The sequence below is a fragment of the Sciurus vulgaris genome (genome assembly GCF_902686455.1).
Source record: "Sciurus vulgaris genome assembly, contig: HiC_scaffold_181_arrow_ctg1, whole genome shotgun sequence".
Taxonomy (NCBI): Eukaryota; Metazoa; Chordata; class Mammalia; order Rodentia; family Sciuridae; genus Sciurus; species Sciurus vulgaris.
The window spans coordinates 1,907,764-1,923,101 of record NW_027632872.1 but is presented as its reverse complement, the minus strand read 5'-3'; the positions used below and the strand labels follow the sequence as shown (position 1 = coordinate 1,923,101).

The window sequence follows — 15,338 nt, the reverse complement described above, 5'->3', positions numbered from 1 at the left end:
ATGCTGTTACTCCATGTACAAACAAACAACATGTATCCCATTTGTTTACAATAAAAAAACAAACAAACAAAAAAATAGGACTGGAGATACAGTTCAGTGGTTGAGTGCCCCAAGTTCAATTCACAGTACCCTCCCGCCCCATGCCCCTGCAAAAAAAGATTGTTCTGGATGACCTTGGGGTAGGGCCTACATAATCATAAGGGTCCTTAAACAGGGAAGAGAGGCAGATGATTCAGAACCAAGACCTGTGCTGGGAGCCTCTATGGACTACTGCTAGCTTTGAGGCTGTTTTGAGGCCAAAAGCCAAGCAATGTTTGTGAGTAGCTTTCAGAAGCCATGCAAGGATTTCCCCTAGGGCTTCCGGAAAAGAACACAGCCCTGCCAACACCTTGAATTTAGCTCAGGGAGACCCATTTGGGACCTCTGACTTCTAGAACTGTAAAATAATAAACCACAACGTTTGTGGCAATTTGTTACAGGAGCAAATAGGAAATTCATATAAGGACTGAGAAGAAGGAATCATCTCTTTGAGACTCAGTTTCTTCATCTGAAAAAAGGGGATGGGTACCTGCCCTTTAACTATGACATACTTTTGTAAGCTTTAATGAACTGTATAAAGTTGTTTTTTTTTTTCCTTTCTTTTTTTGGTACTGGCAATTGAACCAAGGGGTGATCTACCACTAAGCTATAGCCCCAGCCATTTAATTTTGTATTTTATTTTTATTTTTTTGGTACCAGGGAGTAAACTCAGGGGCACTCGGCCACTGAGCCACATCCCAGCCCTATTTTGTAATTCATTTAGAGGCAGGGTCTCACTGAGTTGCTTATTAGCCCTTCGCTTTTGCTGAGGCTGGCTTTGAACTTGAAATCTTCCTATCTCAGCCTCCCTAGCTGCTAGGATTACAGCACCACCACAGGCATATGCAACACCACGCCTAAGCAGCTTTTCTTTTAAGACAAGGCCTTGCTAAATTGTCTAGCCTGGCCTTGAACTTGTGATCAGCCTGCCTCAGGCTCCCAAGTAGCTGGGATTATTGGTGTGTACCACCACGCCCGGCTATAAGTTTCTTAAAATCAGTGGGACATAATACAAACATGAGCACTTACTCACTTGCTGCCATTATCAAGAATTTACTGAGCTGGTGTCCCCATGGAGGTGTCTGTTCGCGGCTCATCGCCTGCCTATTCTCTTGACCCCTGTTCGAACTGATAGCCCCCATCTGGGCTCCTCCTCTGTCAGGGAAAGGTGGGTACCTCAGGTTCCAGCTCAAGTCAGTTTCGTGTGGAGATGGGTGAGGCTTTTGGAGAACACTGGCGTAGCCCAACCTGATGACCAATTCCAGGAATTTCCTAAGGAGCACTCAGGAGTGCTCAGCTTTCTGACCGGTCTCCCTGGTCATTCAAATCCTGTTGCCCTTATCCTGTCTCCTAGGCACCCGAGCACCAGCCTCTTTTCTGGGCTCCAGGGCCGCACAGCCTCAGAGACCAGATGACCAACTTCCCCGTCCCTCCCACAGGAGGGCTCACCTGGAGTGGGGCTTTCTGGCTGGAGAAGGCCTTCTGCTGCTCTGCCCTCCTTGGGCGAGTCCTTACTGTCGGTGGCCCTGAGCTGGGTATGGGAGAAGAGCTGGAGGACAAAGCCAGGGGGAAAGCTGCCATCGGTGAAGTGTCGGACTTCAGCTGGTGCTGCAAAGGTCTCTGTGGGCGAGTCAGGGGATGGCGGGTCTGGGTCAGGGTCCAAGTTTTTGGTCATAGGTCTGCCTCTCTTCTTCCTGACAGGCTCTTCCCCAGGGGGCTCCTTCCATCTCTGACCCCGGGGCTTCTTACTTCCAGGTTCTGGGGCAGGGGGAACAGGCAGCTCGAGGGGGCGGAGTCCCCTGGGCCGGCTCCTTTTCGGGAGGGACGCGTTGTCCTCAGAGTCTAGGAGGACCACAATCTCTGCTGGCATCCCGGCAGAGTCTGCATTGGCGTTGGGGTCTGGTTTGGCATCCCGGCTTGACTCTGAGCTGGGTGGGGATGGTTGCTCAGCATGAACATCTTGCAAAAGGGCCACCCCTTCGCTCCAGGCCTCCAGGATGTTGCTCTTCTCAGAGGGGCTCAGGTCCAGGGTATGAGGATGCTGTTCCAGGATGTGCGTTCGAGCTGTCTCGGCTGAGGGGGAGCGGATCTCGGCTCCACACACCATGCACAGGGCCCGTCCGCTGCCTCCCGGGCTATTCCCCACCAGGAACTCCTGCTCCCAAGACACTTGCTGCTTGGGCTCCTCGCAGCCATCACCTCCTGCCTCCAGTAGGCTGGGCGGAGGTGGTGGGGTCTTCTCCTGTTGGGCCACTCTGAGCATCGGCTCCAGCCACGGGACTTCCGCCACCACCACAGCCTCATCGTCGTCCTCCCCTTCCTCGCACATGAGCGTCACCTCGAAGCAGTCCAGCGCGGCGCCCTCGGCCTTCAGAGCCATGGTGCGGCCGGGGGCGACTGCGGTGACCGGACGCCGGAGGACTGGCGCGCAGGCCTCGGCGCGCCACCCGCGGCCGCCTCCGCCCGGGCCCGCGCGGGGCCCACTGCCGGCCCCGCGCACCCGCCGGCGCAGCCCCCTCCCCGCCGCCCGGGGCTCGCCCGCCCCGCCTGCGACACACCTCAGCGCGAGGGGAGCGCGGGCGGGTAGGTCTCAATCCCAGTATGGAATTTTTTAAAAGCCAAATTATTGTTTCTTAATCAATTTAGGATTATTTGCCTTCCCATCTGTTGAATCGGCTCTAAATTCTTTGATGCCATTAGGTAATGGTGCAGCGAGGGGAGGAATGGTCTTTTCCTACTATGTCTGATATTCTCCAGCAGCTGTGTGCATTTGCATGTGTGTAAGTATGTTTGTGTGTGTGTGTTTGCATTTGTATGTATGCATTTACCTGGTTGTGTATGTGCTTGTATATATGTTTATATTTGTGTATGTGTGTGCATATCTGTGGGGTGTGTGTGTGTGTGTGTGTGTGTGTGTGTGTGTGTGTGTGGTCATTTTCTACCTTCTCTCTACCATAACTACTAGTTTCACTTTTGATCTGTCTTATTCAAAATAGGCAATAAAGTTATTACTTCTAGGTTTCCTCTATCAATTAGGCACAAGGAGGAGACTGTCAATCTTTGAGATCCTACCATAGTTATTGCTCAGCTCTGCCACTGATTATATAATTTGCCTTGTAATAGGGTTTCTCTATTTTTCTTAAACATTGTCAGTATTTTACCACCATTTCAATAGGAATGTTGGTACATATCTCCTTTCAATCAAGAGGCTTTCTAAAATAACTTATAAGCACAAAAGTGAAAAACAGCTTGTCTCCATATGATCACCTGTCAATACTGTGCTAAGTGTTTTACAAGCATGTCTTATTCAGTCCTAAAGATAATTTGGACAGAAGAGATAAAAATATGGCTTCTGAGAAGTTTGGGACCTTCTCCCAGGAGACAATTGTAAACAAAGGACCTAGGATTTAATAAATTTGTGAATATCTGACCCTAAAAATAACTCTGTAACTTTTATTTCCTCATAAGGCTGATGTTCTCTTTTTGAATATTAGGTCTATTATAATTTATTTCAAATCTTTAGTGTCTCTGGATTCCTGAAAATCACTTTATACATCATACAAAATGACACTGATTTTGTAATTTAAATTTAAAATGGAAATTTCTAAAATTTCATTTTGCCGTGGTTTTACCAACTTTTAAATAGGAACAACACTGTATGTCCCTGTTATATCAAGATTCTTGAGTGGCCAGGGCTACATGTGTGAGGTCCTGGGTTCAATTCCCAGCACCAAAACAAAGTCTTGCAAACATAATTTTTAATCAATAGGAAATACAATTTTCTATGATATGTTTCTCTTATATATAAATGATGTGCTTATTAGTGCCAGAAGATCCAGGACATCATGGGCATTTGCCCCCTATTGTGGACATAATGACCCACAAACCTAGCAGCTTCAAGCAGCAAAAACTCACCACCTCACAGTGCTGAGGTCTGAAAGCTACTCAGGTCAGCACTGTTGGCTCCTTCAGGAGGCTCTGGGACAGGATCCTTTCCTTGCCTACCCAGCTTCTGGAGGCCAGCTGTGTTCTTGGCTCTCGCCCCATCTCTCCAGCCTCTGCTTCCACCATTGCACCTCCTCTTGTCCCCTTCTGCCCTCTCTCTTTCTCATAGGGTCCCTTGTGATGACATTGGGTCACCCAGGTAACCCAGGACATTTATCTAAAGATCCTTGACTTCATCATATCTGCAAATTCCCTTTGACCAGTTAAAGTAGCATCCTCACAGGACCCAGCATCAACTGTCTCATGGGCATGTTCCAGGTGCTAGACACTGCCCCCGATGCTGGGGACATAACAGGATGACACAAATGTAGTTGCCTTTTCTCATGGCATTCAGAGAGATAACAATCAAATTAACAATAAAACAAGGAATAACTAATTCCTGAAGACAAGAATAAGTATGAAGAAAGTAAAATATTGATATGAAAGAAAAGATGGGGTGAGGGCTGGCAGTGACTGAGCTAGGAAAATCTGAAGGATGTCAAAGAACCAGCCATGGAAGAACAAGCAGGTGAGCCTGCGAGAGGTACAGCATGTGCCATTGCTCTGAAGTGGAATGAGGCTTGCAGATCTGGGGAGTAAAGAGCATGCCAGGGTTGTGGACTCGTGCAGGTCCTAGGAGGGTTTTGAACTACTTTCCAGGGGGCTATCCAGGCTGGTCTCCACACTCACATGCTCTTGATCGGCTGCTCCAGGTCCTGGACTTTGCAGCTCAGCTTCTAAGCTGGCAGAAAGCTCTTGCCCACCTTCATGAAGAGATCCACAATCTTGTTGCTGTACAGGAAGCCAGCCACCTGCCACCACAGACTGTGAAGAATGCAGGCCTCCACTGTAGCTGTTGGGACATGATGGGTAGTAGCACTGACTCTCCCATTCCTATTCCCAGCACCCAGCATGGCTCTGAGCCTCAGTCAGACACAGATTCCTTGAACAGTCAGAAACCCCAACATCACCTGCCTCTGGTCAGCATTATGGGAAAAACACATATGCCTCTCACCCTGGCTGGCATCAACCTCTAATGAAGCAAGGGAGCTTAGTGGATAACCCACAGTCATGGCTAAGGCTGGTCCACCTCTACACAGGTCCTCTGCCAGCCACTAACCAGCTGTGTGACTCGGCAACAACTTCCCCTTGGTGTCTCGGCTTCCTCACCTGGAAAGGGCAGTAATGTGAGCATTAGCCTCAGAGATGCTGTTAGAAGAGGTGAAAAGAATGCATGGGAAGTACATAGTAGAGCCAGGGACACAGTGGGTGCTTTATGAATGCCAGCTTCTACCCCTTTCAGAAGGAGAGAGATGGACTACAGGTCCGCTCACCACTACCTGGGACAAAGAATAACAATATCATCGCCATCATCGTCATCATCATCATCGATACTGTGGCTGTAGTATAGCTAACATTTATGGGTCTCCTTTAATCTCTGCCATGGTCAGGGAAGAAAGAAAAACTACCTCTACTTCTCAGATGTGGACACTGAGAATCAGAGAGGTGAACTGAATTGCTCAAGGGCACCCAATAAGTGAAGAATAGTCAGGATTCAAACCCAGTCTGAGTTCAAGTGCCATAAAATCACAATGATGAGGATTTTGTAGCAATCTTCCCACTTCTGGCTCTGCATACCTCTCCTTAGAACAAGACATCTGGGTTATATAGCTTGGCCTCTACTATTAGCTCACTGTGTGTCCTCAGGCAAACTACCTTCCCTCTCTGGGTTGAATTGAGCCATTCTGGGAAACTTTTGTGCACACCATGCTGATAGCCTCTATCTTACTCCTGGTGCTTCTGGAAGTCCTGCATCTTCTCACCTTCTCCTCATGCACAGGTATGCAACAGGTACAACATTAATGCTTTCTGAAAAAGTGAGCATATAACAGCAGCTACTTCTTATTGGGCACCTGGGGGGTGTCAGATAACTGTTAAGTTTTACCTTACCTAACTATTGAGACAAAACCTATGAAGTAAGAGCCATACCAGGTGGAAAGCTTGGCCAAGGTTCCGTGCAATCACAGACAGGGAAATGTTTGAGGTTAATGACTTGTCTCTGTTTGAGTAAGCAATTACATGTGTGAATGAATGTCCACATCATATTGCCTATTCTGCTTATGCATTTAAAATATTTTGGGTGAAACTCTTTTTACATTCTGAATTTTAACTTATAATATTTTCCATGTGTTTATTTTTATTTATTTATTTATTTATTTGCAGTGCTGGGGATTGAACCCAGGGCTTTGTGCTTGAGAGGCAAACACTCTACCAACTGAGCTATCTCCCCAGCCCTTCCATGTGTTTATAATGAAATAAGTTAATCATCTCTTCAGGCTCTCTGTACAGTGTTCGATTCTTTCTGACAAATGCTCCTGAGGAGACTAGATTAACAACAACAAAAAACCTCAATGTGACTCTTCAGGCCTCAGTTACTGCCATCTGTTTTCTCTAAGACAGAAACTTCAGTCAGAGTTAGAGAACTATTACATTTCTTTTTATCACTTTCTATTTCTCTAAGGCTTTAATTGATAGATATGTTGGCAAGTCTTGATGTGGACATGTATGTATGATGCCTTCACCTGAAGATGCTCCCATTGTTAAAGACAAAGCTCTCAGGGAGGAAGAGAAACACTTCTACTGTTTGTGCACACCAACTATGAACTGAGTGCTGACTTCAGACTCACACAGAACGCCTATCCCTCGCCACCATCAAAGCACAGCATGAACCTGGCAGTGTCATTATTTCTGAAACCTTTCAAACAGAGCTGGTTTAGGGAGAGAAGTCTGAGTCATGCTCTGAGCCCAGGCCTGCCTCCTTTGCTGAGCTGGCTGGCCATGGTCTCTTTGGATGTGTCAGCAGTGGCTCTTCATTCCTTATCTTTAAAAAGTCCCCATCCACTCTATCCCTCTACCTTGCAAGTTCATGGGCAGAGGGAGCAACTGGAACAGAGACTGCTGCTCAGGTGCATGGGTCTATGTAAGCCATGTCCTACATTGAGGCAAAGTGATCCCTCAGCATGAGCCACAATGACCTCCCCACGAGGTAGAAAAAAACACTGTCAACTGATTTTCTCACTATTCTGTATTTTCAGGTTCTCCAATTTAGTCCCTTAAGGATCCAAAATTAACTTTGGAGTCACAAAACATGATGTGAAAAGTTTGACTGAAAGAAGCACCTTTCCTGAGGCCACTCCTAGAAAAAGAAAACAATTTCCAGGCCACAGGAAGGTCACTGACTTACCACAGAAGGAGATGATATGGCTGCTGTCTTCATGGACAAACTTGCACATGACGTCCTCTTCAATGATCTTCTAGTTGGAGAGAGATCAGTGCCATTGGAGTACAGCTCCCCAGAGGGTTAGGCTGCTCCTTGGAAGCATTTCCAGGCCATTTTGGGGGCACTCTGGCAATTGGTTTCCTTCCACATCCTCATCACCTGTCTTTAGCAGGTTTGTTAGTAGCTGCCTGCTTCTCACTTTAATTATTTGCATGGACTTTTGCATGATGGGCTGCTGCTTCTCTCAGATGACACCTCAAATGTCCTCTTCTTCCCTGACCACAACCTGGCCCTTACCATGGCCCCTTCAGCATACTTACCACCCTTCCTATTCTTTTTCTCTTTTGGCTTACTCTCTGCATCCTCCTTCCAAAATCTAAGCTCTGTGAGGGCAGAAATCTCCTCTCCTGTTTTCAGTGAGGTATAACCAGAACACAGTAGGTGCTCAATAAAGATCTCCAAGAGTGAATGGTTTTAATGACTCAGGTAGGTGCATGAATTAGGAGGACAATTGGCCCTGGAATCCAGTAAATCTGGCCTCAAATCCCTTCTTGGGCACCTACCATATGGGTTTGTGAGTCCATTTTGGGAAATAGAGGCTCAGCAAGGGAAAGTAAATGCTCAGGGAGGTGGGGCTGGCTCAGAGATGGGACAGAAGTCCCCCTCTGGTCCCATATCCCAGGCTGAGGGCTTTTCTTACTGTACCTGCTTGCTGAACAAGTATTTCCTGATTTCCCCAATGTGCCAAGCACAGGGGACAGTGTGAAAGGGCAAACAGGACTTGGCTTGTGGTGTTGATCCTCTGGTGGCTTCACTGGATTCTAGATCCCAATGTACTCAGAGTCACTCTGGGACTTAAGCAAAGTCCCTCTCCTCTATGGGTCCTTGAGATTGAGGATGTTGAAAGAAGACCACAAAGATCTGCCCAGGTCTGAATTACTGGGCTGTGAGGTCAGGGTAGGGGAAGCAAAGTCCAGAATGACCCCAGCCAATGGGTCCCTTCCCTGTGGTCCCTACACTCACTCTACAGCACATCTGGGTACCTGTCTGAGAGCAGTTCAGGCCCCACTGCCCGCTCTCCCTTCCATCTGCATGTCTCCTGGGGATAAAGGCAGAGCTCAGGACACCCCTGACTGTGTACTAAGGAGGAACACAGGGCCCACTGAGAGCTGGCCCACTGGACCACCCCCCTCCATCCTATCAGCACCATCCCTGTGAAGAGCTCCTCATCTTCAAGCTCAGTGAGCTTGTACTGGCCATCGCCTACAGCATTTCTAAGTGTGAAAATCTAGCAAGACTCTGGGGAGCTGGCCTCTTTTACAGATGTGAAAACTGAGGCTCAGGGAGGTAAAGTGGCCCACCCTGTGTCACAGAGCTAGGAAGGGGCAGAGCTGGCATTCAAGCTTAAAAGGGTTTTTTCATTATGGCTCCAGATGTCATATCCTGGTCCTTGTAGTTATTGGCTATATTACCTCAGGCAAATCACATCACCTCTCTGAACCCTGGCTATTTGATATTGGGAGAATGGAACAAGATGCAGAACATCATGGACTGAGTGTATAGCTTGGCACATAGTAAGCCTGTGACAAATGTCACCTATTCCTGGAGCCTTGCCTGCCTCCTTTTACCACTGTTTTAGCCCTGGTTTGATGTCACCTGTTCAAGACATTAAATTCCTTTGCTAGCATTCCCACAGTGGCTGTGTTTCCAACACTTATCAGACTTAAATGCTTTGGTCAGCACCTACTCCCCTGCCAGGTTCTGAACCCCATCAGGACAAGCACTCTGTGGCTCACAGCTTTATCACTATGGCAACATCCACCCTGAGTTCTGGCACACAGTAGGTAATCAATAATTGATAAATGACAATACAAAAAATTGACAAAATAAATAGTTGGTTCTTCGAAAAAATAAACAAAATTGATAAACCTTTAGCTACACTAACAAAGAGAAGACGAGAGAAAACCCAAATCACTAAAATTCGGAATGAACAAGGAAATATCACAACAGACAGGATTGAAATACAAAACATAATTAGAAGCTATTTTGAAAATCTATACTCCAAGAAAATAGAAAATTTCGAAGACATCAACAGGTTTCTAGAGACATATGAATTGCCTAAACTGAACGAGGAGGACATAAACAATTTAAATAGACCTATTTCAAGTACTGAAATAGAAGAAGTCATCAAAAACCTACCAACAAAGAAAAGTCCGGGACCAGATGGGTTCTCAGCTGAGTTCTACAAAACCTTTAAAGAAGAACTCATTCCAATACTTCTCAAAGTATTCCATAAAATAGAAGAGGAGGGAACCCTCCCAAACTCATTCTATGAAGCCAATATCACACTGATACCTAAACCAGACAGAGACTCATTAAGGAAAGAAAATTTCAGACCAATATCCTTAATGAACATCGATGCAAAAATTCTCAACAAAATTTTAGCAAATCGCATACAAAAACATATTAAAAAGATAGTGCACCATGATCAAGTGGGTTTCATCCCAGGGATGCAAGGTTGGTTCAACATCAGGAAATCAATAAATGTAATTCACCACATTAATAGACTTAAAGTCAAGAATCACATGATTATTTCAATAGATGCAGAAAAAGCATTTGATAAAATACAGCACTCCTTCATGCTCAAAACACTAGAAAAAATAGGGATAGTGGGAACATTTCTTAACATTGTAAAGGCCATTTATGCTAAGCCCATGGCTAATATCATTCTAAATAGTGAAAAACTGAAAGCATTCCCCCTAAAAACGGGAACAAGGCAGGGATGCCCTCTTTCACCACTTCTATTCAACATCGTTCTTGAGACTCTGGCCAGAGCAATTAGACAAAGAGATTAAAGGGATACGAATTGGAAAAGAAGAACTCAAACTATCCCTGTTCGCTGATGACATGATTATATATTTAGAAGAACCTGGAAATTCCACCAGAAAACTCTTAGAACTCATAAGTGATTTCAGTAAAGTAGCAGGTTACAAGATCAATGCCCATAAATCCAACACATTTTTATACATAAGTGATGAATCTTCAGAAAGAGAAATTAGGAAAACTACCCCATTCAAAATAGCCTCGAAAAAAATAAAATACTTGGGAATCAATCTCACAAAAGAGGTGAAAGACCTCTACAATGAGAACTATACAACACTAAAGAAAGAAATTAAAGAACACCTTAGAAGATGGAAAGATGTTCCATGTTCTTGGATAGGAAGAATTAATATTGTCAAAATGGCCATACTACCTAAAGTGCTATACAAATTCAACACAATTCCAATTAAAATCCCAATGACGTACCTTACAGAAATAGAGCAAGCAATTATGAAATTCATCTGGAAGAATAAGAAACCCAGAATAGCTAAAGCAATCCTTAGCAGGAAGAGTGAAACAGGGGGTATTGCAATACCAGATCTTCAACTCTACTACAAAGCAATAGTAACAAAAAAGGCATGGTATTGGTACCAAAATAGAAAGGTAGATCAATGGTACAGAATAGAGGACACGGACACAAACCCAGATAAATACAATTTTCTCATTAATTTTCTCATACTAGACAAAGGGGCCAAAAATATGCAATGGAGACAAGATAGCCTGTTCAACAAATGGTGCTGGGAGAATTGGAAATCCATATGCAACAGAATGAAACTAAACCCATATCTCTCACCATGCATGAAAATAAACTCAAAATGGATTAAGGACCTTGGAATCAGACCAGAGACCCTGCAGATTATAGAAGAAAAAGTAGGTCCAAATCTTCACCTTGTTGGTCTAGGATCAGACTTCCTTAACAGGACTCCCATAGCACAAGAAATAAAAGCTAGAATCAACCACTGGGATAGATTCAAACTAAAAAGCTTTCTCTCAGCAAAGGAAACTATCAGCAATGCGAAGAAAGAGCCTACAGAGTGGGAGAATATCTTTGCCAATCATACTTCAGATAGAGCACTAATCTCCAGAATCTATAAAGAACTCAAAAAACTCTACTCCAAGAATTCAAATAATCCAGTCGATAAATGGGCTAAGGAAATGAATAGACACTTCACAGAAGAAGATCTACAAGTAATCAACAAATATATGGAAAAATGCTCAACATCTCTAGTAATAAGAGAAATGCAAATCAAAACCACCCTAAGATTCAATCTCACCCCAATTAGAATGGCGATTATCAAGAATACGAGCAACAACAGGTGTTGGCGAGGATGTGGGGAGAAAAGTACACTCATACATTGCTGGTGGGGCTGCAAATTAGTGCAGCCACTCTGGAAAGCAGTGTGGAGATTCCTCAGAAAACTTGGAATGGACCCTCCATTTGACCCAGCTATCCCACTCCTTGGCCTATACCCAAAGGACTTAAAATCAGCATACTACAGAGATACAGCCACATCAATGTTCATAGCTGCTCAATTCACAATAGGCAGACTGTGGAACCAATCTAGATGCCCTTCAATTGATGAGTGGATAAAGAAACTGTGGTATATATATACAATGGAATATTACTCAGCCATAAAGAATGATAAAATTATGGCATTTGCAGGCAAATGGATGAAATTGGAGAATATCATGCTAAGTGAGATAAGCCAATCTCAAAAAGCCAAAGGACGAATGATATCGTTAATAAGTGGAGGATGACACATAATTGGGGGGAGGGAAGTGTTAGTGTTAGGGTTAGAGTTAGGGTTAGGGAGGGGGGCAAGTATGGAGGAAGGAAGTACTGCATAGAGGGTAAAGAGGGGTGGGAGGGGTGGGGGGAAGGGAAAAAATAACAGAATGAATCAAACAACATTACTCTATGTAAATTTATGATTACACAAATGGTATGCCTTTACCCCATGTACAAACAGAGAAACAACATGTATCCCATTTGTTTACAATAAAAAAATTTAAAAAAAAATAATTGATAAATGTACTGGCTCTGCACAAAAATGTTTGGCTGGGCCAGACTGGCCTCCTGTGCCTCACAGTCCAACCTTCCTGCCAAGGTGGTAGTGTCTTGAACGGCTCTCAGGACCTGTACTGATGTGGCTCCTACCCAAAGGTGCAGACTCCAGCTCTTCCCAGTGGCTGACCTTCTCCAGCATGTGGTCACTCTCCCACCAAGGTTCTCCTGTTTTTCAGAGGCAGCCATCTGCCTGTCACTGTCTGTCATCTGCCTGTGTCCTCCCTTTGGTGGGCACAGAGAGCATTGGGTCTCATCTGCTCCATGTCCACAGAAGGAAGCAGTGAGCTTCCCCAGAATACATGGCAAATCCCCAGTTGTCACACAGAGCTCAGGGAGGAGGGAAGGAGCCAGGCTTGGAAAGTTCTAGCTCAGGCACCATCTAGTCAGTGCCCTCAGCCTGCTGCTTACCACTCAGGTTTCACAGATCCACCCAACTCCCATTTTCTAGAATGCCATATAATGCCCTCTCTTTCCCTACCATTCCTCTTCCAACCCCGGGAATCTGATCCTGCAATCTGTCACCTCTCCCCATGATGGGCTGAGTTGCATCTTCCTCCCAAATTCAGATGCTGAAATCTTAACTCCTGGCAGCTCAGAATGTGACTGTATTTGAAGATAAGATCTTTGCAGAGGTGACTGAGGTACAATGAGGTCATTAGGGTGGACTTAATCTGAAATGACTGGTGTCCTCATAAGAAGAGGGCAGCAGGACACAGACACACACAAAGGGGAGACCGGTGCACACACACGGAGAAGGCAGTCATCCACACACTGAGGAGAGAGGTGTGGAGCAGATCCATCTCTACTGGACCTCGGTAGGAAGCAACCCTGCCAAGAGCATGATCTTGGGATTTCTGCCTCTGGAACTGAGACAGGATACACTGTTTGTTGAATGGTGTATTTTATAGTACATCTGCTGTCAGTGTCATTGTCACAGTCCTCATCTCCTTGCTCCTATGGCTGAGCCACTCACTGGAGACACTCAGCTGCAGACCTTGAGGGTCAGGGGTGGCCTCCAGGTCTCTCTCCTTTCTCAGGTGGCCTACATCCAACCATGGACGTGTGCAGTGTATAAAGATCCAGCACCTTCTCCCACCTCAGGACAGCTGTGACAAGAAGTCTTGGCTCCCCTAAGAGGGTCCCATGGGACTTCCCCTGAGCTGGCATCATGGCCCACCGTCCCTGCTGCTTACTTCCCTTTCCTGGTGTTGATCCTGAGTACATCTCATACACCCTGCACTCTGAGCCCCACCTCAGCCAGGACTGCTGAGCTGCAGCATGGACAGGTCATAGCAATGGTCAAGAGAGACCAGGTGCAAGTGCTATGGATGGGGGATGCTATCACCCCTGAACTCAGCTGGGTAGGAGGCAGGAGCTGGCCACCCTCATCAGGCCCCAGGGATGGAGGTCAAGGTGTGGAGAGCTACAGGGATGGAAGCAGACATTCCTGCCCCAGGAGCTTCTGGTCCACTGAGTCCCAGGATCAATGAGGGAGGCAGGACAGTGCTCTGCAGCACACCAGAGGTGCTCAGCTCCTGGTCCTGCTGCATCAGCCTTGCTTGGACCAGGTCAGAAACATGAATTCTTGAGTCCCACCCTAGAACTCCTGAACTGGAAATTCTGGGGCATTTCTCAAACCTTCCAGGTGATTCCCAGGAATGCCCAAACTGGATTAGAGAATTGGAGAGGAAGAGGAAGAGGATAGAGAGGGACGGTGAAGAAGCAAGGGAAGGGAAGAGGCTGAATCTGGAACAAGGAGCAGTCTCCAGCGGAGGAAAGAATCAGCAGCCAGGACTCTTGCAGGGCTGTCCCCACATAGCTGGCCTCCTGTTAACTTCTCCTTCCAACCCCTTTCAATCCCAAGGGTGGTAATGGTTCCTGGGTACCCACTGTCAGAATCCAAACATCCTTCCCCACCTTGTCAACAGTCCTTCCATTAAAGTTGCCATCATGTGCTACATTTGGAGACCATCTGCTTCCTCTTGCACTCAGACTGCATGTGCACACACTGTCTCAAGTCCAGAGCCTGCCAAGTGGAGAAGGCTGTCTGTTTCCAGCTTTGGCTCTTGAAACTCAGGTTTAGCCCCATCCCTGGGTCTCACAGTAGGGAGGAGCCCAGGCTGTCTGGCTCCAAGCATCTCACCTGGGATGGATCATGGGCAGGGTGAGGCACCAGGGTGTGTGCAGGTGAAGACGCCTCCAATCTCCAGATAGGAGCTCTCACCAGAAGTTAATAACCAGCTGACCACCTGAGGCCAGGAGAGGAAATTAAAAAGGTTGGTGACTAGCACCAGGGCCAGATGCCTAGCACAGAAGGTGGCTGAGAGGCTTTCTCCACACAAGAGAAAGAGGCCAGTGCAGGGGCCACAGCCCTAGAGGAGGAAGAGCCAGGATCCAGCTCAACACTCTCTCCCCTAGGCTTGGACTTGGTGCACTTTGGAGGACAATGGATTAGAGGGCCCTGGGATGATCTGGGGGCAGCGAGGGTCACAAGGCATCCTGGTTCACAGAGACCTACTTGATCTTCTAAGCTTCACTCCAGGAATCTCACTGCTGTCAGGGAGCACAGAGCTGGGGGAGGTGGCACTCTGGAGCCGCCCAGACCTGCACCTGTACCCTAGCTTGGCCACTCCAGTCCTGCATAAATGCAGCTGGGACATGCCCTGCTGGCACCTCAGGGGCTCTTTTGTGAAGGGGGACCTATCCCCTTCCAGGGCTGCAGCAAACACTGCATGAGATGTGTTATGGGAAACAACAGGAAGGGCTTACACACAGTAGGGGCTTTATGATGGTGGTGCTCACTACCATTTCAGAGCATTCATTATGTGTCAGGGACACTGTGGAAGCACAGTTCTAATAAGGTTATTTCTAAATTATTTGGGAAACTGAGGCACTTATTTTAAAAGATAACCCATATGTGGTCATAAGGAGGCAGCACAGGACAGAAAAAAGGCCTCATTGTACTGGATATCTTGTCCATAGCTGAAGGCAAAGACCATTTAGAAAAAAATACTTTTATCACTACCCCCAAACTTAGAGTAAGAGAGG

At 46.4% G+C, this 15,338-nt stretch overlaps 1 protein-coding gene across 1 annotated transcript; it reads right to left on the bottom strand.

The window, feature by feature from the left end:
* Nucleotides 1-586: 586 nt before the first annotated feature.
* On the bottom strand, nt 587-2,621 carry LOC306652366 (spindlin interactor and repressor of chromatin-binding protein-like). Its single transcript, XM_079125304.1, has one exon. It carries the CDS (start codon nt 2,456-2,458, stop codon nt 1,397-1,399), a length of 1,062 nt encoding a protein of 353 aa, XP_078981430.1. The 5' UTR covers nt 2,459-2,621; the 3' UTR covers nt 587-1,396.
* Nucleotides 2,622-15,338: the final 12,717 nt, after the last annotated feature.

Bases quoted from the DNA above. Each gene is read 5' to 3' on its own strand.
- LOC306652366 (XM_079125304.1), bottom strand. From the start codon at position 2,458: ATGGCTCTGAAGGCCGAGGGCGCCGCGCTGGACTGCTTCGAGGTGACG.